Source organism: Herpailurus yagouaroundi, unplaced genomic scaffold (assembly GCF_014898765.1).
Source record: "Herpailurus yagouaroundi ecotype Mexico unplaced genomic scaffold, PumYag 162, whole genome shotgun sequence".
In the NCBI taxonomy this organism is placed as follows: domain Eukaryota; kingdom Metazoa; phylum Chordata; class Mammalia; order Carnivora; family Felidae; genus Herpailurus; species Herpailurus yagouaroundi.
This window is the reverse complement of record NW_024412403.1, coordinates 406,780-432,500: the sequence shown is the minus strand read 5'-3', so window position 1 is coordinate 432,500 and position 25,721 is coordinate 406,780. Positions and strand designations below refer to the sequence as shown.

At 50.1% G+C, this 25,721-nt stretch overlaps 1 protein-coding gene across 9 annotated transcripts in view; it reads left to right on the top strand.

The window, feature by feature from the left end:
* Positions 1 to 25,721, top strand: part of PCNT (pericentrin) — a 134,966-nt gene that overhangs the window by 33,632 nt on the left and 75,613 nt on the right. For all 9 annotated transcript variants that reach the window (XM_040483678.1, XM_040483676.1, XM_040483685.1 and 6 more), the window contains 8 exons: positions 159 to 295; positions 1,450 to 1,561; positions 3,099 to 3,345; positions 3,992 to 4,061; positions 7,694 to 7,826; positions 8,904 to 9,121; positions 15,252 to 15,721; positions 17,350 to 17,914. In XM_040483678.1, coding sequence (XP_040339612.1) covers positions 159 to 295; positions 1,450 to 1,561; positions 3,099 to 3,345; positions 3,992 to 4,061; positions 7,694 to 7,826; positions 8,904 to 9,121; positions 15,252 to 15,721; positions 17,350 to 17,914 — 1,952 coding nt within the window. The remainder of the gene's footprint in view (positions 1 to 158; positions 296 to 1,449; positions 1,562 to 3,098; positions 3,346 to 3,991; positions 4,062 to 7,693; positions 7,827 to 8,903; positions 9,122 to 15,251; positions 15,722 to 17,349; positions 17,915 to 25,721) is intronic.

Sequence of the window (25,721 nt, the reverse complement as noted above, 5' to 3'; positions counted from 1 at the left end):
CTCCCTGACCCTCCCTCATCCTCTCTGACCCTCCTTCATCCTCCCTGGCCCTCCTGCACCCCTGCGGACAGTGGGGTCTGGAGGGACGGAGGGCTGGGGTGGCTGTGCTCCTGTGCTGTTGAGAACGCCACATCCTGAGTGCGGTGTCCTCTCCCCAGGTGCGCTGAGGACTCTGGAGGCTCAGCATGACACAGACATGAGGAAGCTGCGCGAAGACCTGCAGTCTGAGCGCTGCCGGCACTTAGAGGACCTGGAGCTGAGACTCCGTGACCAGGAGATGGAAAAGCAGCGGGAGGTGGGCAGGGGCGCCCTTGTTTCTACTACTTAGCAAGGGAGGGGGTTTTAGGAGATTTTGGGTGGGCTTGTTTCCGTTTCTGTCATTTGCTAAAACTTAAGTACTGAATGTAAAGAGATGCGCAGTACTTAGCAGATACAAAAGTAATGGTAACGGTTTGTGAGGCTGATTTGACGGTTTTGCCCAGTGTCACGCACGTAGAATCCATGCTCTGTACCAGGGGCTCTGGGGCCCCCACTCCAGGCACTAGGGGTCTCAGGCCACATTCTCCGACCATAACTCTAGATAGACAAGGAAGTCCTTAGAAGACTTAACGAGGAACTTCTCTGCTGCTTCTGTATTCAGAGCTCTTTCCCTGTGGAACACCACATACCCACGGTGGGAGGCGTGGCCAGATCCTCCTCAGGTACCCGAGGGCTTCTGTCCAAGAAGTCAGGAGGTGGAGTCTGTTTCTGCCTGTGCCTGTGTTTCAGATGAGAAGAGGAAGTTGTGAGAATGGCTTTCACACCTGCCTCAGCAGCCTTTCCCCATCACCTCCCTGCTGATTATTCTCCTTTGCTGAAGGGTGCCTTCTGTCCTGTCCCCACATGAGAAACAGCTGGCGGGGCCTCAGGGCCACCGCAGGCCGGCGCTTCCATGTCCCATGTCCCTCAGCCCTGCAGTCGTGCTCCCCACTTGGTCCCCACTTCGGCCTGACCACGAACCCCTTACGGAGATGGTAGTTGCTGCTCTCAGCTCTGTGGATGCAGGGTGGGCTGGCTCCGTTCACCCCTGCAGAGACCCTTTCTGGGAAGGTTGAGTGAAAAACGCAGAGAAATTCCCAACATACCTCAGGAGGGCTGAGGGAGGGCCCCTGGGGCGGACAACAGGGGGACCCTGGGAGGCCGGCAGTGCTGGCTGATGCTGACTGGCGGTCTCCCCTGACAAGTTAGAGGATGCGTGTTTGGGACGACAGAGAAAGTTCCCGTCCTAGCAAGACTATAGTCAGGTACAGGCGTGTTATAAAATGAGCTGTAGTTTTTCTCTGGTGCCACTGTCGCCGGTTTTCGCTTGGCTGTAGCTTTAGGAGTTCACCTTGTTGCCCCCAGTGCTGGGCACAGACCTCCTGGGGATTGGCATTGGACGGTGCCTCACACTGTCGCTTCCTTTTCCAGGTAGAGAGCCTCCGAGCATCCTACGAAGAGCTGAAGGCTCAGTCACAAGAGGAAATTCGGCGCCTGTGGTCCCAGCTGGAGTCCGTGAGGCCCGACAGACAGGACCTAACTGGTGAGGACTTTCATGTTGGAAGCTGAGATCCTCAGACATTACAGCTATGTGTTTTTAGTTGTTCAAGCTCCAAACTGGGACCTAATAATAGCGAGCGCAAAAGGAACAATCTTGTAAACTTCCTTGAAGATTGCTCTGTGTGGTTTTAAGGTGAAAACTTGAGGGGCTTGGTTTCATCCTTAAACAAGTTGAGTAGCGGCTACGGAACCATGCGTCTTTCCTCACGTTAACGTGAGGCACCTCTCAGGTGTAAGATAAAGCTTATGGTGGGGCTGGCGTTTGCCTGTTATCCATGTTTGGGTGCCGAAGAAATGCCGTTGTCGGCGGGCCCTTGGGGGTACAGGTGTGCCTTGCTGCGCACCGCCTCAACCCTGGGAGCTCGCTTGGGGCAACTGCTGTCAAGGCTTCTGTGGCCCTGAGGGTGACGCCCCGGTCTGAGGGCCTAGCAGACCCACTGTGAGACCTGCTGTAAGAGGAGTCCCTGCTGGCTGGCGTTACCTTCGGCAGGGGGAGGTCTGGACACACGGGCGTTTCTGCTGGTCTCTAGACAAAGCCTTTTCAGTCCGGTGGTCACCCTTGCAGGGTTGTAAGGAAGGCCCAGAAACGTGTGCGGTGGATGAGGCCTTGCTGGCACCCCGCAGCCCCCTGCCCTCTGCTGTCCGCCAGCACCTTGTCTTTCCCACCATCCTGTTTGTCGATGGTGGCGGCAGGTGGGGCTCACAGCTCTCCTGCAGGTAGACTGCGGGTGTGAGTTCCTGCACGGTTCAGCTCTCACGTGATCTGTGGGGGAGCCTCGCCCTGGCCTCCAAGGGTCCTTATGGGGATGTTTGCTTTGAAACTTCTGGGTAGTGATCGGTTTATGTCCACATTACTTCAAGGCTAATTAATCATTACTTGTTAACCAGCCACCTGACAGTATTCTCTTGCTGAAAATAGTGGTGGTGGTAAGTTCTCTTGAGGTCAGTGTGTGTCACTGTACTGTTGCTCTTAATAGATTCTGGCAGACTTAGTGGCTTAAAGCCACACACGTTTATTAGCTGGCAGATGTTCTGTAGATTGGAAGTCTGAGATGGTGTGGCTGGGTTTTCTGCCCAGGATCACCTGTAGCCGGAATCAAGGTGTTGGCTGGGCCTTGACCTGGCTCACTGAGGCTGGCAGAATTGAGTCCCTGCGGTTGTAGGGCTGAGGTCTTGTTTCCTTGCTGGCTGTTGGCTGGAGTTCTCAGCTCCTCGAGGCTGCCCACAGTGCGGCCCCTTCACACTCAGAGACCCCAGCAGCACACGGAGTGCCTCTCTCGCACTTCCAGTCTCTCTGAGGCCTTCAGCACCAGCCTTAGAAAGCACTTTGCTTTGGGGGGGTGGGGGAATGGGATCCTTCCTGCATGAGGCACCCCCCCAGCGTAAGCCACGGAGGGTTCCTGCTTCACCTTCATGGTGCCAGGACCAGGGCCCTTTCTGGAGTTGAGGGTCTGCAGTGTCTCCTGACGTTTCCTTCGTGTTTGATCCGAAGGTGATCTCATCATTCCTTCCCATTAAAGAGTTACCCGACCAGCTCCTGGCCCACGCGCCTCACGTGGAAGGACTGGGGCACCTAAAGCAAGACTTCCAGCAGCAGCAGCAGCAGCGAGAGAAAACCGAGCACGAGTCTGAGCTGGAGCAGTTGAGGATTTATTTTGAGCAGAAATTAAAGGATGCTGAGAAGAGTTACCAAGAAGACCTGATTCTGTTACAGCAGCGGCTGCAGGAGGCGAATGAAGAGTCTTTTCTGGAATCTGTGGACATCAGGTAAATAAGTGATTTTCATCCTAAAGGTGTTTTTTGTTTGTTTTGTTTTTTAAAAGCTTTTTAAAAAAAAAATGTTTAGAGAGCGAGAGCCAGCATGCATGCACACACGGGAGCAGGGGAGGGGCAGAAGGAGAAAGAATCCCAAGCAGGCTCCGTGCCATCAGTGCAGAGCCCTACGTGGGGCTAGATCCCAGGAGCCATGACATCATGACCTGAGCTGAAATCAAGAGTTGGACGCTTAACTGACTAAGCCACCCAGACGACACTTAAAGGTGTTTTTGAAACATGGGAACCTTGAGCTGAATTGAAATCTAGTTTTATTTGTGATTTTAGGTCAGTGGAGACTTGTATTTTAGAAACACATTTATGTTTGGGCCTCAGAACAGGGGAGCATTAAGGCTGGGAGCAGAGCGTGTGGCCTGAGCACCCCGGGTCCCTTCTGCTCCAACACTTGGCTCCCATCATATGGTTGTGCAGTCACGCAGAAATGCCTCACTCAGCCATGGGCTCCTGTCGTTGATGGGAAGTTGATGGGAAGTAGGGGAAGTCGGCTCCTGGTGAGGGAGCAGTGAGGGAGGGAGCAGAGCTCCGGAGGAGAAAGGGCACACGCGACAATTTCAAAACACCTTTTCTCTCATTCATCCAGTGCGTTTTTAGAAGAGAGGTCTGAAAAACGAAGGAGAGAGCACGTTGATGGACCCAGCCTTCAATCTGAGGTGATCTCTGTTCTTTCCTTAATTGAGGGGAAGTGGACACGTACCATTAGTTTCAGGTGCACAAGGTAGAGAGTTGACATTTGTGTGATTGAAAGTGATCACCGCAGTGAGCCCACTTAACATCTGTCAGCACACAGGCCTGCAAAGTCTCTTTCTCTTGTGGTGAGAACTTTTAAGATCACTCTTAGCAGCTTTCAGATGCACAATATCGCATTTGTAACTGTAGTCCCCAAGCTGTGCGTGACCTCCCCAGGACTTGTTCATTTTGTAACTGGAAGTTCGTACATTCTGATCTTTCACCCATCTCCCCACTCCCAGCCCTGGCTACCGTCAGTCTGTTCTCTGTGTCTGTGAGCTCCGTTTTAAGTGATATTTGTCCTTCTCTGACTGACTTATTTTGCTCAGCATTAGACCCTCAAGGTCCATCCATGTTGTCACAAATGGCAAGATCTCCTTTTTTATGGCCGACCAGTGTTCTTTGTGTGTATATATACACACGGTGTCTTCTGTATCCATTCATCAGTCCGTGGACACTTGAGTTGTGAGCACTTGAGATGTGGCCAGTGTGGCCTTCCTGTCACCTGAGGTTCCTTTTTATTTGATGGTGATGCCTTGAGGTGTCGGTAGTCTGGGTCTTGTGGCTGTTACCCTGGGCAGATGGTACACCGTCACAGAGCACGGTGGCCTTGTGCAGGTGCACTCTGCCCCAGTGAGCAGTGGCTTTAGTGTGAGCGTCTGTTGTTCTCATTCAGGGTGTGTCTTGCTCACCTCAGGCAGCTGGAACAAATACCGTCGACCGGGTGGTGACACAGCGGAAATGGATCATCTTAGTCTGGAGGCTGGAAGTTGGAGGTCAGGGCTGGTTTCTTCTGAGGCCTGTCTTCTTGGCTTGCGGGCAGCAGCCTCTTCACGTGCTTTCTCTGTGCACACGCGCCCCTGTGTCTCTGTTTCCAAGCAGTCCCCTTCTGAGGTGCTGGGCCTATTGTAACGGGATGCTCCTAGTCTCCCATTGCTCGTGTTCTTTTCTAGAACTCTGTGTCTGTGTGATGATTTCCTGGGACGGGAGCGCCGTGTCCTGGGGGCTCCCTCCCACTTCCTCGCGTGTCCTGCGGGGTGTGGTGTGGCTGCTGCAGCAGACCCCTCGTGCCCAGCACAACAGCACCTCCTGGCCGGATGCGGCCCGTTGTCCTTGTCCACTGCGCTGTCCCACCCTCTGGGCCCCCTGTGCACTTCCATCATGGGACTAGTTGGGTGGTCCATGCTGCGTGGGGGGTGGCTGTGTGTCTGTAGTACCTGTGCCCTCAGTGGAGACTCGAGGGAACATGAGGACAACCCCTGAGAACTTGTTTCCTTCTGCTGTGTGATTGGTTGGTGTGACATCTGGAACGTTCTCCGTCCTCTGGCCCCAGCGCTGTGGAGAACTGCCCGACCTGCTGATTCTCCCTTTGTGTGCTGCCCGTGCCTCCAGCAGCTCCGGGGTCCCCTATATGTTCCCTGGAGTTCTGAGACGGTAGTTCCTGCATGTCCCCCCACTTCGTGCTGGGAATGGGGAGGGCTCTGTGTCCGAGACCTGTCCCCTGCACTCTGGGAAGTCTGCTGCTGTTCTGTTCGTCACCACTCTTCAGTGTCCTGTGCTCTCTAGGCAGCTCCTGTGGATGAAGCCACCGGTTTTCTTATATTTGTTAAATTTTTCCGTTAAATTTCCTATTTGCATTGCATTTTTAATTTCTGGGGTTTCTGCTTCCTTTCTCTGTTGTGTCCGTGCCATGGGGCCAGAGTCTCTCTCACCTGTCTGAAGACCATTGGCATTAAAGGGTTTCTTGTGTCTCCCGTTTGTCCCTGCTTTGTCTCCGTCCATCTGGGTTTCTGTGAGGACCTAGGTTTCTCCTGTGTTGGTTCGGGACTCAGAGCCGTGTCTTCATGGGAACCGCGGGGCATCGTTGGTCTTGAGGAGCTCTGACTGGCGGCACAGCTGCTCCTGGGGTCCTGCCTTAGGTGGCCAGGTCCCCTGTCCCTAGGCCCTGCCTCCTGGCCCGTGTGTGCACCCTGGGGCGTGCAGCCCCTTTGCCTCCTGGGCCCTAGACTTGCCGCGGGCACTGATTTCTGTCTTTCAAGGTCGGTCAGCTTTGGTTCATTACCTCTTCCTGTTTCTTCTCCTCGTAGGCTTATAAGTTAAACTTTTCCTGTCATAGTGGCCATGTTGCAGGAAGGAGAGAAGATAAGAATGATGGGATGTATGTGTGTGTGTGTGAGTGTGTGTGTGCACGCTCGCTTGTTTGTGTGTTTAAAATTTCGACAGGCCACTCCTCAGGGCACCTGGCTGAACTCACGTCAAGCGTGTGGGAGCCCCACTTCCCTCCTGCTGCCCCTGGGCCTTGCCAGAGTGTGTTCCTCACTTACTGACAGCTGGTGTCTTTCTTTAGTTTGTGTTTCTTTGGTTTTTAATAAGGTTGAGCTGACCATTCTCTCTCTCTGATGCTCAGTTCACACCTTTGCCCTCGAGGCATTTGTCCCCTCCCCTGTGGTTTGGAGTCCCTGCCTGCTTCCCTCTCGCACTGGGGCTCATGGGCCTGGGTCTGCACTTGTGCGTCCTCCTCGGCCTCTGGCTCTTCGTCCCAGTTCCCAGAGTGTCGCACTATTTCCGTGCACCACCTTCTGATTCTTTTAAAGCCTTTTTAGTTTTAGTTTTATCCACCTGGTATTTAGCTGTTGTCCAGCAGGAGGAATAGGCTCTGGGTTTGTTTCCTTTTTCCAAATGGCTAGTCACTCCTTCAGGCCAGACTTGTTAAAACACAACCTTTTGTGTGCCTACAGTTGTCCCAGGGACACAAGTCTGTTTCTGGACTGGATTCTTGCTGTCAGTCAGTGGTTCATTCCTATAACAATGTAGGAATTTAAGTCTTGGTTTTAAAGATAACTTGAGTTTACTGTGAACTTGAAGTGTAGATTGATGTGACTCCTCTGTGATATCTTAGGAAGATGGATTTACTATTTTTAGGGGAACAGGAAACAACAGTACCTGCACTGAGCCCTTCTTTCCTCCCTTCTAGAGGATGCTTGGGTTGGGCCTCTTGTCAGGGGTGCTCACAGCAGCGACCAGAGACCCTTCCCTTGGGGCAGGTCCATGTCCCAAGCAGGCAGCATGTGTCTGGCTTCAGAAGGGGACATGGGGGAGACACGGACTGGGAGGGAAGAGGCGCAGGAGTAAATAGGCTGGGGAAATCCCGGAGCCCCCACAGAGGAACAGGGTGCCTTTGGTAAAGGCTGAGGCCCTGGCTTTGGGAGGGGGTCTGGTCATCAGGGTCTGCCTGCAGCTCCAGAAAAGTTCTGGTCAGGCTCCCAGGAATGGCCTGCTTGGCGTCCCTGCAGCTGGGGCTCTGCATTGGCTTCGGTGAGCACAGCCCGGGAGGGAGGAGGGCTCGCCAGTCAGTGGTATGTGCCCGTGTCCTCAGGTCCCATCTCCCTGAGTCACCTGGCCCCCCTGGAGGTGAGATGCTAGGGATGGGGGGGATGGTGTGAACATGCACATCCCAGCGAGTTCCCTGGGAGGCAGTGATTAGGTGACGAGCAGAGAGGTCCCTTGTAACATTTCCTTTGTGATATATTTTTTTTTTCCTGATTTGCACACACAGTTAGAAGCAGCCCACTGGCGCCAACTAGCAGCATTGAAGTCTTCCCTGGAAGGCCGGCAGGAGGTGGACCTCGCAGGGCCGCAGGTGATGGAAGGGGAGCAGCACACAGGGTCCTCAGAAGGCCCTGATGAAGGTGCGTGTACTTCCCTGCTGCCTGTGCTGGCGGCTGTCTGGCCCACAGGGAACGGTCTGGGGGAAGGTTGTGGGTTCTCTGGACACGCCCACCCTGTACTCTGCAGGTCCTCCCTGGTAGTGTCCTCAGAGTTAAGGGGCCGGGCTTGGGGCGTGTCGGGAGAGGACCTGACTGGGTGCAGCACGAGGGGTCACAGCAGACAGGGGCACACAGGAGGTGGTAGACGGAGAAGCTGTGATCCTCCCAGTGGTTGCAGCAGATGGGGACGGTTAGTGGCCTGGCTGCTTAGGGGAGCAGTGTAAGGCCAGCCCTGGACACGGGTTCCAGGAGGTGCGGGCAGTGCAGCCACTCACTGCTGTAGCTGGGCTAGCCCTGCGGGTGGGCGCTGTTGCCACCCCTTGTCTCCCTGAGGAGGTGAGACAGAGGGTCCCATGCGAGGGTATGGGGGTCAGGTCCCTGTTGGGGTGCTCTGACGTGACCACCTGTTTTAGCCAAGGGCTCCCTTGGAGCTGGTGAGGCAGGCTGCGAGGAGGAGCATGGTCCCCGGGAGCAAGGGTTATGCTGTGCTTGGCATCTGCCCCTCACTCTTCTCCTTCCTGTGTGAGACGTCCTTCACGGCCACCACACAGTGCCTTACGGTCACTGGGCAGTGATGGGCACACACGGAGTGCCTGTGTCCGCTGTTCAGATCATTGTTGAACCCGGGAAGGTAACAAGTCCCAACCTGAACAGCCCAGAAAGGGCCTGGGCTACCAATGGCCCAGAATTACACGTCCCCCCGCCACTGTGGGGTAACAGTCACCTGATAACCAACTAAAGGGATGGAGTGGGTGTTGAGTGGGTGTGGGTGGCTCAGGACAGGGTGGCAGCTGCAGGCTCGTTTTCTGGGGCTGGGGGCACAGGGGTGCTGTGCTGTGACAGCCCATGAGCTCCCGACTGGGCTCACCCGGGGGTGGCCACGGTCTGAGTGTCCGTGTTGTCTGAAGTGTTGGAAGATGAGTGTTCTTCTTGTTTGCTGCGTGTGATGTCCTCGAGGGTCGTGCCTGACTGTCCTCCCTGCCTTCCCGTCCCTCACAGAACTTGCTCGAGTGCCTCTCCTGTGTGCGCAGGACACAGCCTCGGAGGTAGAGACAGAGGTGGCAGCCAGAGTCTTGAGTTTAGAAGCTGAGCACAAGCTTAAACTCTCATTTCTTCAGTCGGAGCTCAAGGAAGAAATTGATGTCTTAAAACTAGAAAATAGAAATTTACACGAGAGGTTGCAGCATGAAATCCGCCTGAAGGAGGACTTGGAGAGGGTAAGTGTGGATCCAGCCCGCCTCCGCAGTGGCACACTTGTGTGGAGGCCCCCATGAGTCCCGCGGCTCTGTCCCTCCTGCTGCCTGCAGCCGTGTTTGCTCAGCGCCTCCTCACTGTCAGGATGGGGTTCCACCCGGAGCCAGGCCAGGGTTTGACTCCTCGTTCCTCCTTCCCCCTGCTTCTGGGGTTAAGGGACTGTCTGGGCATCCTGAGACCCGGGGAGGGGGTGGGGCGCAGGCTGGTTGGCATGGCCATCTGCGGGCTCTGTGCACCCTGGTGTCTCCAGTGCTGTTGAGCCCCTGCGCTCTTCCTGCTGTCGGTCGTGCAGCCAGAGAGTGTGCCGTGCGAGTGAGGAGACCCCCGTGCATTGCTCACGCTGGCAGACGGTCCAGCGCGCGGCCTCAGCCAGATTCCTAGTAGGCTTGGCTGTGTGTGCTGCTCAGGGTGTGGCTCATCCCTGCATTGGAATAATAGAATCCGTGCGATCAGAGCTTTTTTAAGCCTTTTCCACAGGTGTGCTGACAGCCATATTCCCTCCACTTCACGCTTGTGGCCTGATGGTCTCCCCTGTGTTCTTTCCCGCAGAGGTCTTTTTGGATTTTCGTTCTCCATCAAAACTGAATTTCATACGATGTTATTACCTGCACATTTGATCATATGTTCTTCTCTAAAGCAATGGTGAAGACTTGCCTCAAAACAGAACTAAAGATAGAGTTTTATGGAAAGTTGTGTGGGCTTCCCTCAATGGCTTCCGACGTTTAGGTGTTTGTATGTTTCCTGGACCACCATTTTACCTACTTACATCCATTACTGAGAGAGGGGTGTAGAATTATCTATTTTCCCCTTTAATTTTGCCAGTCTTTAAGTATTTAAAGGCCTGTTGCTACACACATTCACATTTGTGATTTTTCTGTCTTCCTGAAAAAGTTACCTTTTTATCCTTAATGAAGTGTCTGTTTTCTCTGTTCTCTGTATTATTCTTTGTAGCATTGTTTGTATTGCAGTCTACTTTCTCTTTCATCCGTATAGTCATTCCAGCCTTCATTTGAATTTTGTTTGTGTGGCATACCTTTTCCTGTCCCTTTTACTATTCATCTATTGAGAGTAACTACCTGGACTTGGTGTTGGACCTCCGTAGGTTAAGGGCTCAGTCCCATGAGACTAACCCCACCTCAAAGCCATTTGCAATTATTGGGTTTCCAGGTTACCTACTCACTTCTGCCTGACTTGGCTTCAAAGTCTGAATACTCCCAAACACACCCACCTTCCCCTTTCAGGCTCCTGGAAGTCAGGGAGACAGTTTACTGTTAGCAGTTTACTACGAAGGATGCCAGCTGAAGCAACCAAATGGAAGAGAGGCATAGGCTAAGGTGGGGGTGATATGCAGCTGCCGGGCCCTCTCCAGTCGTGTCACTGTTCAGTGCCTCCACACACTCACCCACCGACCCTTTAGGGGGTTTTATGGAAGCTGCATTACATAATGTGGTTGATTAAATCATTGGCCGTCGGTGATTGAACTCTCCCCTCCAACCCTCTTCGCTCTATGGAGGTTTAGGGGTGTGGGGCTGAAAGTTCCAGCCCTCTCTAATCATGCTTGATTTTTCCGGGGACCGGCTCCCATGGTGAAGCCACCCAGAGATCCCCAGACACCTGCTATCTCATTAGCATGCAAGAGACTCTCTTTTTCCAGGGATTCCAAGGGTTTTCACAGCTGTGTGTCAGGAACTGGGCACAAAGACCACATATTCATTTTTTAATATATTACACATACGCACAGCATATAGTTAAACATATTTATTTTTATTTTATAATGTTTATATATTTCTGAGAGTAAGACAGGGCACGAGCTGGGAAGGGGCAGAGAGAGAGAGGGAGACACAGAATCTGAAGCAGGCTCCAGGCTCTGAGCCGTCTAATTAGATTATTTTTTTAAGTTTATTTCTTTTTATTTTCTTTCTCTTTTTTTAAAATTGAATTTAATTTTTTTAACGTTTATTCATATTTGAGAGACAGAGAGAGACAGAGCATGAGCAGGGAAGGGGCAGAGAGAGGGAGACACAGAATCCGAAGCAGGCTCCAGGCTCTGAGCTGTTAGCACAGAGCCCGATGTGGGGCTCAAACCCACAAACTGTGAGATCATGACCTGAGCCGAAGTTGGACACTCAACCGATTGAGCCACCCAGGCACCCCTATTTATTTCTTTTTAGAGTGAGAGAGAATGAGCAGGGGAGGGGCAGAGAGAGAGAGAGAGAGAGAGAGAGAGAGAGAGAGATGAGAATGAGAATCCCAAGCAGGCTCCACATATCAGTGCAGGGCCCAATGTGGGGCTCACACCCAGAAACAGTGAGATCATGACCTGAGCCAATGTGAAGGGTCAGACACTTAACCTACTGAGCCACCTCGGCGCCCCTATAGTTGGATATTTTTAAAACTCCATTCTGACAAACTCTTTAACTTTTATTGGAGTGTTTAGTTTGTTAACATTTTGGCTCATTGTCGATCTGGTTTGACTTATGTTTACCATTTTGCTATTAGTTTTCTACAAGGTCCATCTGTTTTTCTTTACGTTTTCTTTTTTTGTTCCCTTTGTTCCTTCTTTCTTGCCTTTTGGGTTATTTGAATATTTTTAGGATTGATTTGGGGGTGGGGTGGGGGGAAGCAGAGCCCAGCATGGGGCTTTAATGCACAACCTGAAAAACAAGACCTGAGCTGAGATCAAGAGTCAGAGACTTAACTGACTGAGACACCCAGGCACCCCTTAGAATTGATTTTTATGTATCTGCTGTGTGCTTAGTGGTTGCTTTCGGGAGTAGAGCATACGTTTTCCTCACGATCTTCTCAAGGTTAACAGTGTACCATTTCAGATCAAATGTGAGAGTCCTGTGAGTGGATAGGTGCATTTATCATGTTTTCTTTGTTTTTTATGCCGTAATTTTTATAGGTGTTACGTCTGTTTGTGTGGGTAAGTTTTGTTTTGAATAGTCATATATTCTTGAAGGAAATTAAGAGGAAAAGTAGTCTTACATTTACCATTTACAGTGCTCTTTGTTTCTTCCCGAAGGTCTGAGTTTCCATTTGGTAGCGCTTCCTTTCAGCCTGAAGCATTTCCTTTAAGCATTCTTATTGTGCGGATCTGCTATTCAGTATGTTTTCTTTTACCTTCTTTCTTGAAGATAATTTTTGCTGTATCTAGAAGGCAAGGTGACAGGATTTTTTTCAGGATTTAAAGATGTTGTTACTTCTGACCTTATTTCTAATGAGAAGTCCGTGATCATTCAAATCAATATTTATCTAAATGTAACGTATCATTTCTTTTTAGCTCTTTCAGAGGTTTTTCTCTTTCTGTTTTATTCTCAGTCATTTTACTATGATGTGCTTAGGTGTGATTTTCTTTGGTATTTTTTCTCTCATGAAATTCTTTAAAAAATTTTTTTTTAATTTTTAAGGGAGCAGGCACAAGCAGGGGAGGGGCAGAGAGAGAGAATGACAGAGGATCTGAAGTGGGCTCTGTACTGACAGCAGAGAGACTGACGGGGGCTTGAATTCCTAAATTGTGAGATCATTGACCTGAGCCGAAATTGGATGCTTAACCAACTCAGCCATCCAGGTGCCCCTCTCTTCATGAAATTCTTAAAATCCTGGCATAAAATGAATTATGAATATTTGAGAAAAGGAAACCGGGATCCTAAGAAACATAGTTATCTGAAAAAACAAAAACAAAAAACTTTAAACTAGATAGACTTTATCTTTTCTTATTTAATGATCACATTAGTGAAATGGTGGTCTGTGTTAGTGACTTACAGAAAATTCTATGTATTTGTGTCTTTCTCCTAATTTGAGGAGTTTTTACTGAGTATGTTCTTCAGTTTTTTATTTCTGCTCCATTCTCTCCTTTCCTTCTTGGAACTCCATTTCCATGGATGTTATATCTTTCAGTTTCTGAGGTTCTGTTTATTTTTTCTAATCTTTTTTCTTTCCTGTTGGTTAAATTCTATCAATCTTCCAGTTCACGGACTATCATTTGTTAGCTCTGATCTGCTTTTAAGTCCACCTAGTGAATTTTTAAATTTCAGATATTGTGCTTTCCAATTCTAGAATTTCTATTTGGTTCTTAAGAGTGTCTTTTATCTTCACTGTGATTCGCTATTCTTTTATTCATTATGAGTGTCTTTTTCTTATGCGTGTAAGTGTAATTATGATAGCTGTTTAAAACCTTTGTCTGCTAATTTCGCATTTGTGTTATCTTGGGGTTGTTCTCTAATGATTATATTTTCTTTTTAGCATGGATCATAGGTCCTGTTTATTTGTATATCAACTCATTTTGGATTATATCCTGGACATTGCGAATAATACACTGTGGAGACTCTGGATTCTGTTGTGTTCCTCTAAAGAGTATTGGTTTGTTTGTTTTTTCCCCCATTTTTAGCAGATAGTTAACTTGGCTGGATTTTGACTCCATGTTATATCTTCTCTGTGTTGGTCGGCTCTTGGAGTCTGCCCACACACATATGCATCAGGGGTTAGCCCGAGATTTGGGCTAGGTTTATGCACAGATTTTTCAGCTTTCTTTCTCTGGCTCTGTCCTAATGGGCTTTCATCTCTCAGTTTCTACCTCTTTTCAAACAAGTAAGATGATGGGATTCTAGTGTGCATGGCACGGACAGGTAAATTGCCCACTGCTATTATTTTTTCTGGGTGTCCAACCCTTCTCCACACTGCTTGCTTTGAATTTTTTCTTAAATGTTTTTATTTATTTTTGAGAGAGACAGAGACAAAGCATGAGCGGGGGTGGGGCAGAGAGAGAGGGAGACACAGAATCTGAAGCAGCTCCACAGAGCATGACATGGGGCTCTAACTCATGGACCATGAGATCGTGACCTGAGCCAAAGTTGAACGTACAATCGACTGAGCCACCCAAATGCCCCACAATTTGCTTGCTTTTAGATGCTCTCTCAGGTCTTCAGGTAGCTTCTTACATTTTTTCCAGTGTTTATAGCTGTTATCTGGGAGGGTTGGCCTGATTAGAGCTTCTCAGCCATCTCCAGAAGCAGTGACCCTAAACTTTATTTTTAATAACTTCATTTTTTTTTTAAAGCAAACTCTGCACCCAGCTTGGGGCTTGCACTCATGACCCCGAGATCAAGAGTTGAATGTTTGACTGACTGAACCAGCCAGGTGCCACTTTAATAACTTCATTTTTCTTTTAATTTTTTTTTTTTATAAACGTTTATTTATTATTGAGAGACAGAGAGACACAGAGCATGAGCAGGGGAGGGGTAGAGAGATGGGGAGACACAGAATCTGAATTAGGCTCCAGGCTCTGAGCTGTCAGCACAGAGCCCAGTGTGGGGCTTGAACTCACAAACTGCGAGATCATGACCTGAGCCGAAGTTGGTCGCTTAACCAACTGAGCCACCCAGGCGCCCCAATAACTTAATTTTTAAATAAGGAGTCGAGGTCTGTCTTACATACCATTTTTAGTTTTGTTTCTTTTCAATGACATTCAGTAGTTTATTGACCTATTTTCTTTCCTTTTTTGAAAATCAAAACATTTGCCTACTTTCAGCTTTGTGATTCACCTCCCTTTTCACAAGATACTCTTAAAAGTATGAATTTTAGCTTCTCATCCCTTTGCTCAAGTTCCTTGTAGATGCTGGAATATGAATGGAGCAAGACCAGAGGCTTGAACTCGTCGTGCTTTTTGCTGTTACTGTTCTCATGGACTTCGTCTCCTTACTGATGGTGGCTCTGCTGTGGCTGGGGAGTTGGCCTTCCCCTTGACTTAAGACCCGTGACGTGTCTGCCCCCCCGCTCCCCCCCTCCCCGCCTTTGCTGGTCTTGGCACACAGAGAAGGCCTCCAGCCCTGTCTGTTTGCTGCACACTTGTGTGTATGTGTTCATTTCTGTTGGTTTGTCCAGGCCTGCCAGCTCCAGAGGCAAAGAACAGCTCATTTGGGGGTCATTATTGCCAGTAATCTTTTTTCTTTCCTTTTCTTTTCTTTTTTCTTTTCTTTCCTTTCCTTTTCTCTTTTCTTTTTTTTCTTTTCTTTTCTTTTCTTTTCTTTTCTTTTCTTTTCTTTTCTTTTCTTTTCTTTTCTTCTTACTTGAATGAAACTGTGTTGTCTGTAGGTAAAATATAACTTAGTTGAAGATCACCAGGAGGAGCTGAAGAAAGCTAAGGAGAAGATTCAACTAATGAAGCAAGAATTCAAAGAAAGAGAGGAGGAATGGAAGGTGACAAGTGAGGGTCTAAAGAGAAAAGCTGAAGAGGAAGTGACGCTGATGCTCCTTGACCTGAGGGAACAAGCTGAATCTGAGAAACAGTTAATAATAAACAAGTTTGAGCTTCGAGAAATCAAAATGAGGCAACTTCAGGATCAGCAGGCGGCCCAGATCCTGGAACTGGAGGGGTCCCTGGTGGAGCAGCAGGGCCGTCTACGGCAGCTGGAGCTCGGGCTCGCTGGGGACGAGGTTCTGCAGTGCAGCCAGTGTGGCCGGGAGCCAGGTGGTGGTCTGGCTCCTGTGGACAAGGACTGGGAGCTTGCTACACTCCGCCTGAAGGAGGACTGTGCCCTCCAGCTGATGCTGGCCCAGAACAGGTGGGTGACGTCCCTGTAGCAGCATGCTAAGTATAGAGCCGTCTGCCAGGTTCCCACCCAACCCCTGACCCCCCAGATGCCCAGCAGAGGGTGAGAGGCAGATCCCCTGGGAAGATGTGCTGTAGGCTCTCAGTAGAGCGGGAAGGTGTGCAGGAAGGTGGGGCCAAGCAGTCTTCACCCTAAAATAACAGCAGGACAGAAGCACATGTCCCATGACTCAGATATGCTGGAACACGGCAGAAACAGTGTCCACATCCTTCTGGTGGGATCTGTGTTTTTTGGTGGACACTACTGTGCACGCATTTTCCACATCATTTTTGTTCTTTGCACATTTTAAAATTTCAAAAGCAAGACTTTACGCTTTTTTAATTTTTTTAATTTTAATTTTTAGTGTTTATTTTTGAGAGAGAGAGAAAGAGAGAGAGAGCATGAGCAGGGGAGGGGCAGAGGGAGAGGGAGACAGAATCCGAAGCAGGCTCCCGACACAGGGCTTTAACTCACGAGACATGAGATCATGACCTGGACTGAAGTCACATGCTTAACTGACTGAGCCACCCAGGCGCCCCAACTTTACACTTCTTTTATCAAAAAGATACGCAATTTATCCGTGTTCTTTTTGTGTGTTTTTTAAACTCAAACATATATTTTAAAAATAAACTTTTTCTTTCTAAAATATATACGTACTTCCCTTAAATTTTAAATAGATTTAGATTGTGATTTGGTTCTTTGCCTCTGTCAGTGCTAACTCTTTGCAAACCAGGGCTGTAGAGACTGGGGTGTGTGGGAGCCATGGGATCATCAGACTTGATGTTGGTGCTGCCTTTTCTCCCGTGTCAGCTGTTACCCCCATCATGAGTCAGGTGTGAGAGCTTTTGACCTGGGGGCTGAGAACTTGAGTTCAGATCTTGACCCACCCTGTGTAAGCTGGATGGTTTCAGGCACCACACTCAACCTCGCAAAACCTTCGTGATCTCCCTGTGCGGTGATGCTAAATGGGATGATCTGTGGCAACGCTTTCAGAGGTATCTGATGGAGGGCTGGCACAGGGACACAGTCACAGGTCTTAGCCTTGGTGAGAATTGAACAGGGACCTCACTGGTGTGGAATGCATGCCCAGTTGAGCTTTAGGCTCTCTGATTGGAAGGGAGTCTTTCTGCCTGCCTGTGTGTTTGCCGGCCAGCACCACGTGTGGCTCTTCCTACTTTGCGTCCCTTAATTCACAAGCGAACTTTTTCTGAGGTCTTTGCGGCCCTGTGGGCTCCTGCAAGCGATGCCGCCACCCCTTCCCTGTCGAGATTCTTGTCGCCGTGAGTGAGCAGTCACACCTGCTTTGCTGTGGTGCCTGTCGGAAACGTGTGTGTGCTTTCTTGCTGTGGCTCCTGTCTCCTCCAGTTTATGAGCGGGCACGCCTGGGCTCTGGCCTTTGAACTCCTCTTCAGTGAGGCCCCTTCACTCTGCACTTACTTCTGATGGTGGTGGCCTCAGGCCGGCCATGGCAGAGGGAGGAGCAGCAAGGGCAGTTAAAATCCAGGGGCGATGTAGGAAACGCGAGTCGGTTTTCAGAGTGACGTTGGCACTCTTGTGGCTGCACATCCTGCTGCCCATATTCACTTTGCGTGTCCTCTCAGGTTTTTAGAAGAACGGAAAGAAATCACAGAGAAATTCACCGCGGAGCAGGATGCCCTCCTTCGGGAGGCCCAGGAGAAGCATGCCCACGAGCTCCGACTCCTCCGGGAGAGACACCAGCAGCACATTCTGTCCTTGACGGCGGAACTGGAGGCCAGACACCGGGCTCAGGCGGAGGAGCTGCGGGCCTCCATGGAGAGTGAGCACTGGGCTCTCTTAGAAGCCCGCGTGGCTGAACTGCGGACGAAGCACGCTGCCGCGGTCAGTGCTTTGGAGGCCAGTCACTCGTCACATCTGGATTCCCTGGAGTCACGTCACCGGTCTGAGATGCAGGCCGTGAGGGAGGAGCACAGACAGGCTTTGGAGCAGCTGCGGGCACACCTCGCGGAGCAGCTGCAGGAGAAGGACGCGTCTCACCCTGCGGTGCTGACTCGAGAGCCAGAGGACGAGCTGAACCGTGGCCGGGACCTTCCGCCCGTAGAGGACAGCCTGAGGACGCCCGGGAGCACCAGCTGTTCTGAGGATGGGAAAGCCCTAGCTCCCCACGAGCTTTGGGGAGCGCCACAGGTGAGGCGGGTGTCCGGGCAGGTCCTTCCTGTCGTCCAAGTGCATGTCTCCATGAGCGGGTCTCACGGTCTGCTGCCCGTCCTTGGCAAGTTGTGGGGGCTTCCTTATGGTGGGTTAGAATGTGAGCTTTTTTTTTTTTTTTTTTTTTTTAATATTTATTTTTGGGAGAGTGTAAGCAGCAGAGGAGCTTAGAGAGCGGGACAGAGGATCTGAAACGGGCTCTGCACTGACAGTCTGACAGCAGTGAGCCGGATGTGGGGCTTGAGCTCGCAAACTGTGAGATCGTGACCTGAGCCGAACTCGGACGCTTAACCAACTGAGCCACGCAGGTGCCCCTAGAATGTGAGATTGTTTCGTTTTTTTGTTTTTGTTTTTTAAGATTTATTTTTAAGTAATTTATCCAATGTGGGGCTTGACCTCCCAACCCCGAGTTCAGGAGTTGCATGTTGTACTGACAGAGCCAATCAGTCAGTCTGTTTTAAGAGTTTTAATAGCAGAGCTCTTGGTAAAGGCTTTGATCTCTGATCCTTGGGAGATGTGCACGTGCACGCACACATGGAATTCTGTGTGAGGTGTCAGGTTTCAGGGCGCACCTCGAGGTGGTCTCTGACCCTCGTGGTAAGACAGTTCCGAGGGCCTCCTGTTGTGCACACATACACCCTCAGGTTCCCTTTATTGACGCTCCATGAAATTACATCTTTCTGTCCTGTCTCAAGAGCAGTGACTGCTTCTTTTTTTTTTTTCTTATTAAATATTTATTTATTTTTGAGACGGGGAGAGACAGCATGAATGGGGGAGGGTCAGAGACAGAGGGAGACACAGAATCCGAAACAGGCTCCAGGCTCTGAGCTGTCAGCACAGAGCCCGACGCGGGGCTCGAACTCACGGACCGCGAGATCATGACCTGAGCCGAAGTCGGATGCTTAACCGACTGAGCCACCCAGGTGCCCCGAGCAGTGACTGCTTCTTGACAGGTACTTTAAGTTTTAGTGTGGAAGTGAATTTCTGGAAGGGCCAGCACCCCCCTCTCCTCACCTGCAGACCTGTGGCACATGTGTCTCTAGACTAAGCACTCGTCTCTTTGGCCTGAAACCGTCTCGTCACACAGACTGGGGTGGCTATGGGTTTCATCTCACAGTGGACGGGCCTACTCTGTCCCCTGTGCCGTCCAGCGGGGCATGCCAGGCTCCCAGACGTGGATGGGGTCAGCTGCTGCCCCGTGCAGGATGGGATGTGCGCCTTCTTCCGCCCAAGGGTGGTGGCGGCATGATCTCCAGCTGGTGGTAAAATCAAGTAAAAATCACTGTTCTGGTGAGTTAGTGTCTTGTCAAGTATTTAGGAAGTCGGTGTTCTGGACTACAAAGCAGGAAGTCTCCGACTCGCGTAAACACAGGGACCACCTGCTTCACAGGTGCTTTTGTAACAAGGTGTTCCTGTGATGGTTTCATCCTTCGTTCACGGTGACTTAGCTCTAAACATTGGTTTACCCTCTGACTCTGTTCAGCTCTACTTAAGATTGGAAGGGAAAAGGTAACCCTGCTTTTAGTAGGCGTGGTGTCTTCGTTTTACGTTTAGATTCGGCCTGTTCCGTGTCTCCCGAGGTGTGGCCTTGGGGAAAGCCCTGGAGTTCCTGCATCCTCGAGCTCAGGCCTCAGCACAGGTGTGGGGTGGCTCCAGCCACGGCTTCTCCTCAGGAGTGGGTAGAGCCGCCGTGCCCCTCTGGTGTGAACGTGGGGAGCTGTGTGAGGATGGTGGGCGGTGCTGCAGGCCAGTGCTGCCTTCTCCAGCCGCGGGTCCTCCGATGTTGGCTTTGGTTTCCTTCTGTGCAGACAGGTCCTATGGGGAACAGGGCCCATTCCCAGCCTGTGGCTTTACGTTAGATTTTCTTGGTTTAGTTGATTCAGAATAAATGAAGTTTTAAAAGAATATTCCAGAGGGAGAAACGGGTACATTTTACACATGAAACTGTGCTTGTATTTAATTTATTGATTGAAACTGCATTTTATTTTTATTTTTATTTTTCAGTAGTAAATTCTTTTTTAAAATTTTCATTTAATTAATTAATTTTTAATGTTTATTTATTTTTGAGAGAGACAGAGACAGAATGCGAGTGGGTTGGGACAGAGAGAGAAGGAGACGCAGAATCCGAAGCAGGCGCCAGGCTCCAAGCTGTCAGCACCAGACCCTGACTTCGGGCCCGAACTCACGAGCTGTGAGATCATGACCTGAGCTGAAGTCGGACACAACCGACTGAGCCACCCAGGCGCCCCTAATTTATTTTTTTTTTAACTTACATCCAAGTTAGTTAGCATCTAGTGCAACGATGATTTCAGGAGTAGATTCCTTAATGCCCCTTACCCATTTCCATCCCCCTTCCCACAAACCCTCCAGCAACCCTCAGTTTGTTCTCCATATTTAAGAGTGTTTTATGTTTTTGTCCCCCTCCCCGTTTTTATATTATTTTTGTTCCCCTTCCCTTATGTTCTTCTGTTTTGTCTCTTAAAGTCCTCATATGAGTGAAGTCATATGATATTTGTCTTTTCTGACTGACTAATTTCGTTTAGCATAATACACTCTAGTTCCATCCACGTAGTTACAAATGGCAAGATTTCATTCTTTTTGATTGCCGAGTAATACTTCACTGTACATATATACATATATATATGTATATAGGTATATATGTGTATATATATATATACGCATATATACATATATATATACATACCACATCTTCTTTATCCATTTATTCATTGATGGACATTTGGGCTCTTTCCATACTTTGGCTATTATTGGGAGTGCTGTTATAAACATTGGGGTGCATGTGTCCCTTCAAAACAGCATACCTGTATCCTGTGGATAAATGCCTAGTAGTGCAATTGCTGGGTTGTAAGGTAGTTCTATTTTTAATTTTTTGAGGAACCTCCATACTGTTTTCCAGAGTGGCTGCACCAGCTTGCATTCCCACCAGTGGTGCAAAAGAGTTCCTCTTCCTCTGCATCCTTGCCAACATCTGTTGTTGCCTGAGTTGTTAGCCATTCTGACAGGTGTGAGGTGGTATCTCCTTGTGGTTTTGATTTGCATTTCCCTGATGATGAGTGATGTTGAGCATTTTTTCATGTGTCGCTTGGCCATCTGGATGTCTTTGGAGAAGTGTCTATTCATGTCTTTTGCCCATTTCCTCACTGGATTATTTGTTTTTTGGGTGTTGAGTTTGGTAAGTTCTTCATAGATTTTGGATACTAACCCTTTATCTGATATGTCATTTGCAAATATCTTCTCCCATTCTGCCTTTTAGTTTTGCTGATTGTTTCCTTCACTGTGCAGAAGCTTTTTATTTTGATGAGGTCCCAGTAGTTCATTTTTGCTTTTGTTTCCCTTGCCTCTGGGGACATGTTGAGTAAGAAGTTGCTGCAGCAGAGGTCAAAGAGGTTTTTGCCTGCTTTCTCCTCGAGGATTTTGATGGCTTCCTGTCTTACATTAAGGTCTTTCATCCATGTTGAGTTTATTTTTGTGTCTGGTGTAAGAAAGTCCAGATTCATTTTTCTGCATGTCGCTCTCCAGTTTTCCCAGCACCACTTGCTGAAGACACTGTCTTTATTTCATTGGTTATTCTTTTCCTGCTTTGTCAAAGATTAGTTGGCCATACGTTTGTGGGTCCGTTTCTGGGTTCTCTATTCTGTTCCACTGATCTGAGTGTCTGTTTTTGTGCCATGAAACTGCATTTTAAACTATGACAAATTTGACTGTAAGGAGCATGTAGGATGTTTACTACCTTTAAGATGGGAACCATGTGGTGGGTGGAACAAGGTGCACGGGGTGGGTGGCATTGGGGTTGGGGTTTCTGATGGGGGGGCTGTGTGGTGGGCGACCAGAGGCACGTGGCGGGGGGGTCTGTGTGGTAGGTGGATGGAGGCACGTGGCAGGTGCAGTGCTGGGTGGTCACTGTCTCGGACGTGGGGGCTGGCTGGAACCCTGCAGAGTCAGAGGCGCCTGCTGGAGGAGGATAGGAGCTTGGCTGTGTGGTGGGCGCCAAGGTCTTGCTCCTGGAGCAGTGGCACCAGGCAGCCCCGTGGGAGCTCGGAGACACGCACGCAGCCAAGACGCAGAAGCAGCAGGCGGAGCAGCGGTGCCGCGGGAAGGGGTCTGGCTGCTGAGGGGCTCTCCAGCGCTGGGCCTCCCGGGGCTCCTGCCCTCTCCGAGTCTTCTCATCAGAGCGCTATGGTGGCGGGTGGGTGCTGGACACGCCTGGAGCCTGCACTCAGGGGTCAGCCGGTCCGGGAGAGCGCATCCGAGTGCTCCTAGTACGGTCCAGTACAGTCCAGCAGCAGTCACCTGTGTGAGGCCTCCCCTGTAGTCTCTTTTCTGCATATAGTTTCCCTCCCTGTGCATCCCAGGCTACTCAGTGTGACCTGGGGACACGGCTCCGCACAGGTGCCTGCCATACATGTCCTCTGACCCCGTGTCCCGCCGTCCTGTCCGTTGTCTGTTTCTGCAGACGTGCCAGGTGTGCCGTCCTCTGAACTTGTCTTCACACTCTCACCTTTCAGCCAGATCACCTCCACAACAGGAGCTTCCCCGCCTGCCCAGTGCGGGACGCCCCCCTTTCCTTCAGGACTTCTAGCCCCGTGCCCTGCAAAGCCCACAGAGGGCTGAGCGTGAGGGGTAGTTGTGCCTGTCCTGTTCTCTTGCTTCCCAGGGCCGGGCGCAGTGGGGCCTGCAGGGAACTTGCCGAGTAGGGGGTCTGACGGCAGCGGGCCAGCCCCCGCTCGTCCCCCAGACGTCTTCAGGTGCCCTTTTTAAGAGGTACCGGTGGCCCTGCCACACCGTGTTGGTGTGACTTCCGAGGTCAGGGTGAGGAGGAGGGATGTCAGGACCCACCTGGGGTGTGTCTGGGGGACCGTGTGCTTGGAGGGCAGGACACTGACCTTGTAGGCAGCGGCATAGGCATCTGACAGCTGGACAAAAGAGGCATTGGAGGTGATTGTACTACTTCAGACAGGAGTTGACAAGGCCCTTGGGAAGCGTAGGGATGGGAGGGCACAGAGGGTGGGCTCAGGGCCCCTCTGAGGGCGGTGCTCCGGGGCAGCGAGGGGTTCCTGATGTCTCCCGGACTGTGCTGGGGTGAGATTGACTGTGGCGCCTATGAGGGTGGTGGGGAGGCTGTGGCGCCTGGGGGATGACGAGGAGGCGTCTGGGTCTGGACTCTCAGGAGGTGGCGGTGGCTGGGGAGGAAGCGACCTCACGACAGGGAGGTGGAGGACCTCACGTGCATGTCCGCCTGTGTCCACACGGAACACACTTGCTGTGGCAGGTGCTCCCGGGAGTCGGTGTACGCTCTGGATTCGTTTTCAGATTTTTGAAACTTTGTTAGAACATCCACAAGCAGTATGTCAAGTTGTGTCATTGTTCTTTTGAAGAAGCAGTTGGAATTCTCTTTAGCAGGTGAGGCTGCCACGGATAAGACCGTGCAGGCTGGGACCCAGCCAGGGTCCTTGTGGCTTGCCGCGGGGCTCACGTCCCCCAGTTCCCTTTGCATGGAGGCAGGCTGGCATCTGTGGACGCTGGCTGTACGCCCTGATGCCCTTCTGCTCCATGTTCTTAGATTTGAAATACTGTGTCTCCCGTGTCTTCTGGTCTTTCTGGGGGAGAGACAGTACGCGTCTACATGCATAGTGCTTCCTAGATAACTGATGTGTTTTGTGAAGTGCTACATCGAGATTTATAGAGATTATAAAGATTTTGTGAGTACTGTTTCTTTGGGGCTTTTCTTTGTTTGTTTGTTTATTTATTTATTTATTTATTTATTTATTTTTAAATTTTTTTTTCAACGTTTTTATTTATTTTGGGGACAGAGAGAGACAGAGCATGAACGGGGGAGGGGCAGAGAGAGAGGGAGACACAGAATCAGAAACAGGCTCCAGGCTCCGAGCCATCAGCCCAGAGCCCGATGCGGGGCTTGAACTCACGGACCGCGAGATCGTGACCTGGCTGAAGTCGGACGCTTAACCGACTGCACCATCCAGGCGCCCCTGTTTTTAAAAGGTTTATTTGAGAGAGAGAGAGCATGTGTGTGAGTGGATTGGGGGAGGGCAGTGAGAAAGACAGAGAGAGAATCCCAAGCAGGCTCCATGCTGTCAGCACAGACAAAAAAAGCTGTGGGGCTTTTTAAAAAAGGAGATGCTAATATTACTCTTCTCTAATCGTGAAATAAGGCCCTGGTGTTCCCCTGTGTCCCCTAGATTAATAGTCAGTGCTTTTAGTTGTATGTATACTGATCAGCTGATTTGTGAAATTAGTGTTTAAACCATTTCCTCAATGAAAGTTTCCAGAATGAGCATTACAGGAGATTGCAAAAATAAAGGGAAGTGTAAAAATGAGATTTATCCCCATTTGTTTGGTTGAAAAGTCTGGGAATTGGCATTTTTGTTGAGATTTGCTTCATGGACTTTTAAGTTGCCTTGAATCTGGCCACTTGGGGTGGGTTTCCCACATTCGAAAGAATGAGAAGACACAGGAGGAATCCACACACAGAAGCCTGTGCCCTCAGGACAGCTTAGACACAATAAGCCCCCAGCCGGGACCGAGATGCAGCTGCTCACCGATTAGTTCACAGGAATGGCCTCCTCATACCGTCCTCTTCCTCAGATTTCATTAAAAGAGGATGAAGCCTCTTCAGTGTCCCCTCAGCCCCCTCTGTGTCCCCGTAACCCTCTCAGTATCTTTTCTATGCCCCATTAACCCTCTCAGGGTCCCCTCAGTGTCCCCCCAGCGCCCTTGAGTGCAGCGCTGAGGGGTCATCACAGAGGGGTCGAGTGGCCACCAGGAAGGTGCCTCGCCACAGGGAGGGTGAGCAGTTGTCCTGTCGGCTCCTTCATTGCTCACAGTCATTCTTGGTGACAGAGGGGTGCTGACAGGTTCCACATGCCCGGCCCCAGGAGAGTCTTGGGAGAAGGACGCTGGAGACAGCCCTCTGCGAGGTGGACACGCCTTCCCATGTTTTGAGAGGCTAGAGTGCCCCGGTGCTGTTTGTAGACCGGGATCCAGGCAGCGCATCTGGGGGTGAGTTAGTGATCCCCAGGTGACTGGTCTTCCTTCTTCGCTCCTGAAGCGCTGCCCTGCGACCTGCTGAGGATGTCTGTTGACAGGATCAGGTACTGACTCACAGCCCTTCCCCCAGAGACTGTCTGATTGCTGATTTGTTCCTCCTGCCCATTTGTTACCTGTTGGTGACGCACAGAGCCACACACTTCCTGAAACCGAGTGTCATTTATGTACCTTGGCTTAGCAGTTTTGTGTTTCTGTATTGACTACTGTCCAAATGCTCCTACGGCATTTTTTTTTTTTTTAATTTATGTCCAAGTTAGTTAGCATATAGTGCAATGATTTCAGTAGAATCCAGTGCTTCATCCCCTACATATAACACCCAGTGCTCATCCAACAAGTGTCCTCCTCAATGCCCCTTGTCCATTTAGCTCACCCCCCCCCCACCCAATACCCCTCTAGCAACTCTCAGTTTGTTCTTTTGTTCTTTGTATTTAAGAGTCTCTTACGTTTGGCTCCCTCCCTGTTTTTACATTATTTTTGCTTCCCTTCCCTTATGTTCATCTGTTTTGTATCTTAAATTCCACATATGATGAGTGAAGTCATATGGTATTTGTCCTTCTCTGACTAATTTCACTTAGCATAATACCCTCTCGTTCCATCCACGTTGTTGCAAATGGCAAGATTTCATTCTTTTTGATTGCTGAGTAATCTTCCTGTGTGTGTGTGTGTGTGTGTGTGTGTGTGTGTGTGTGTGTGTGTGTGT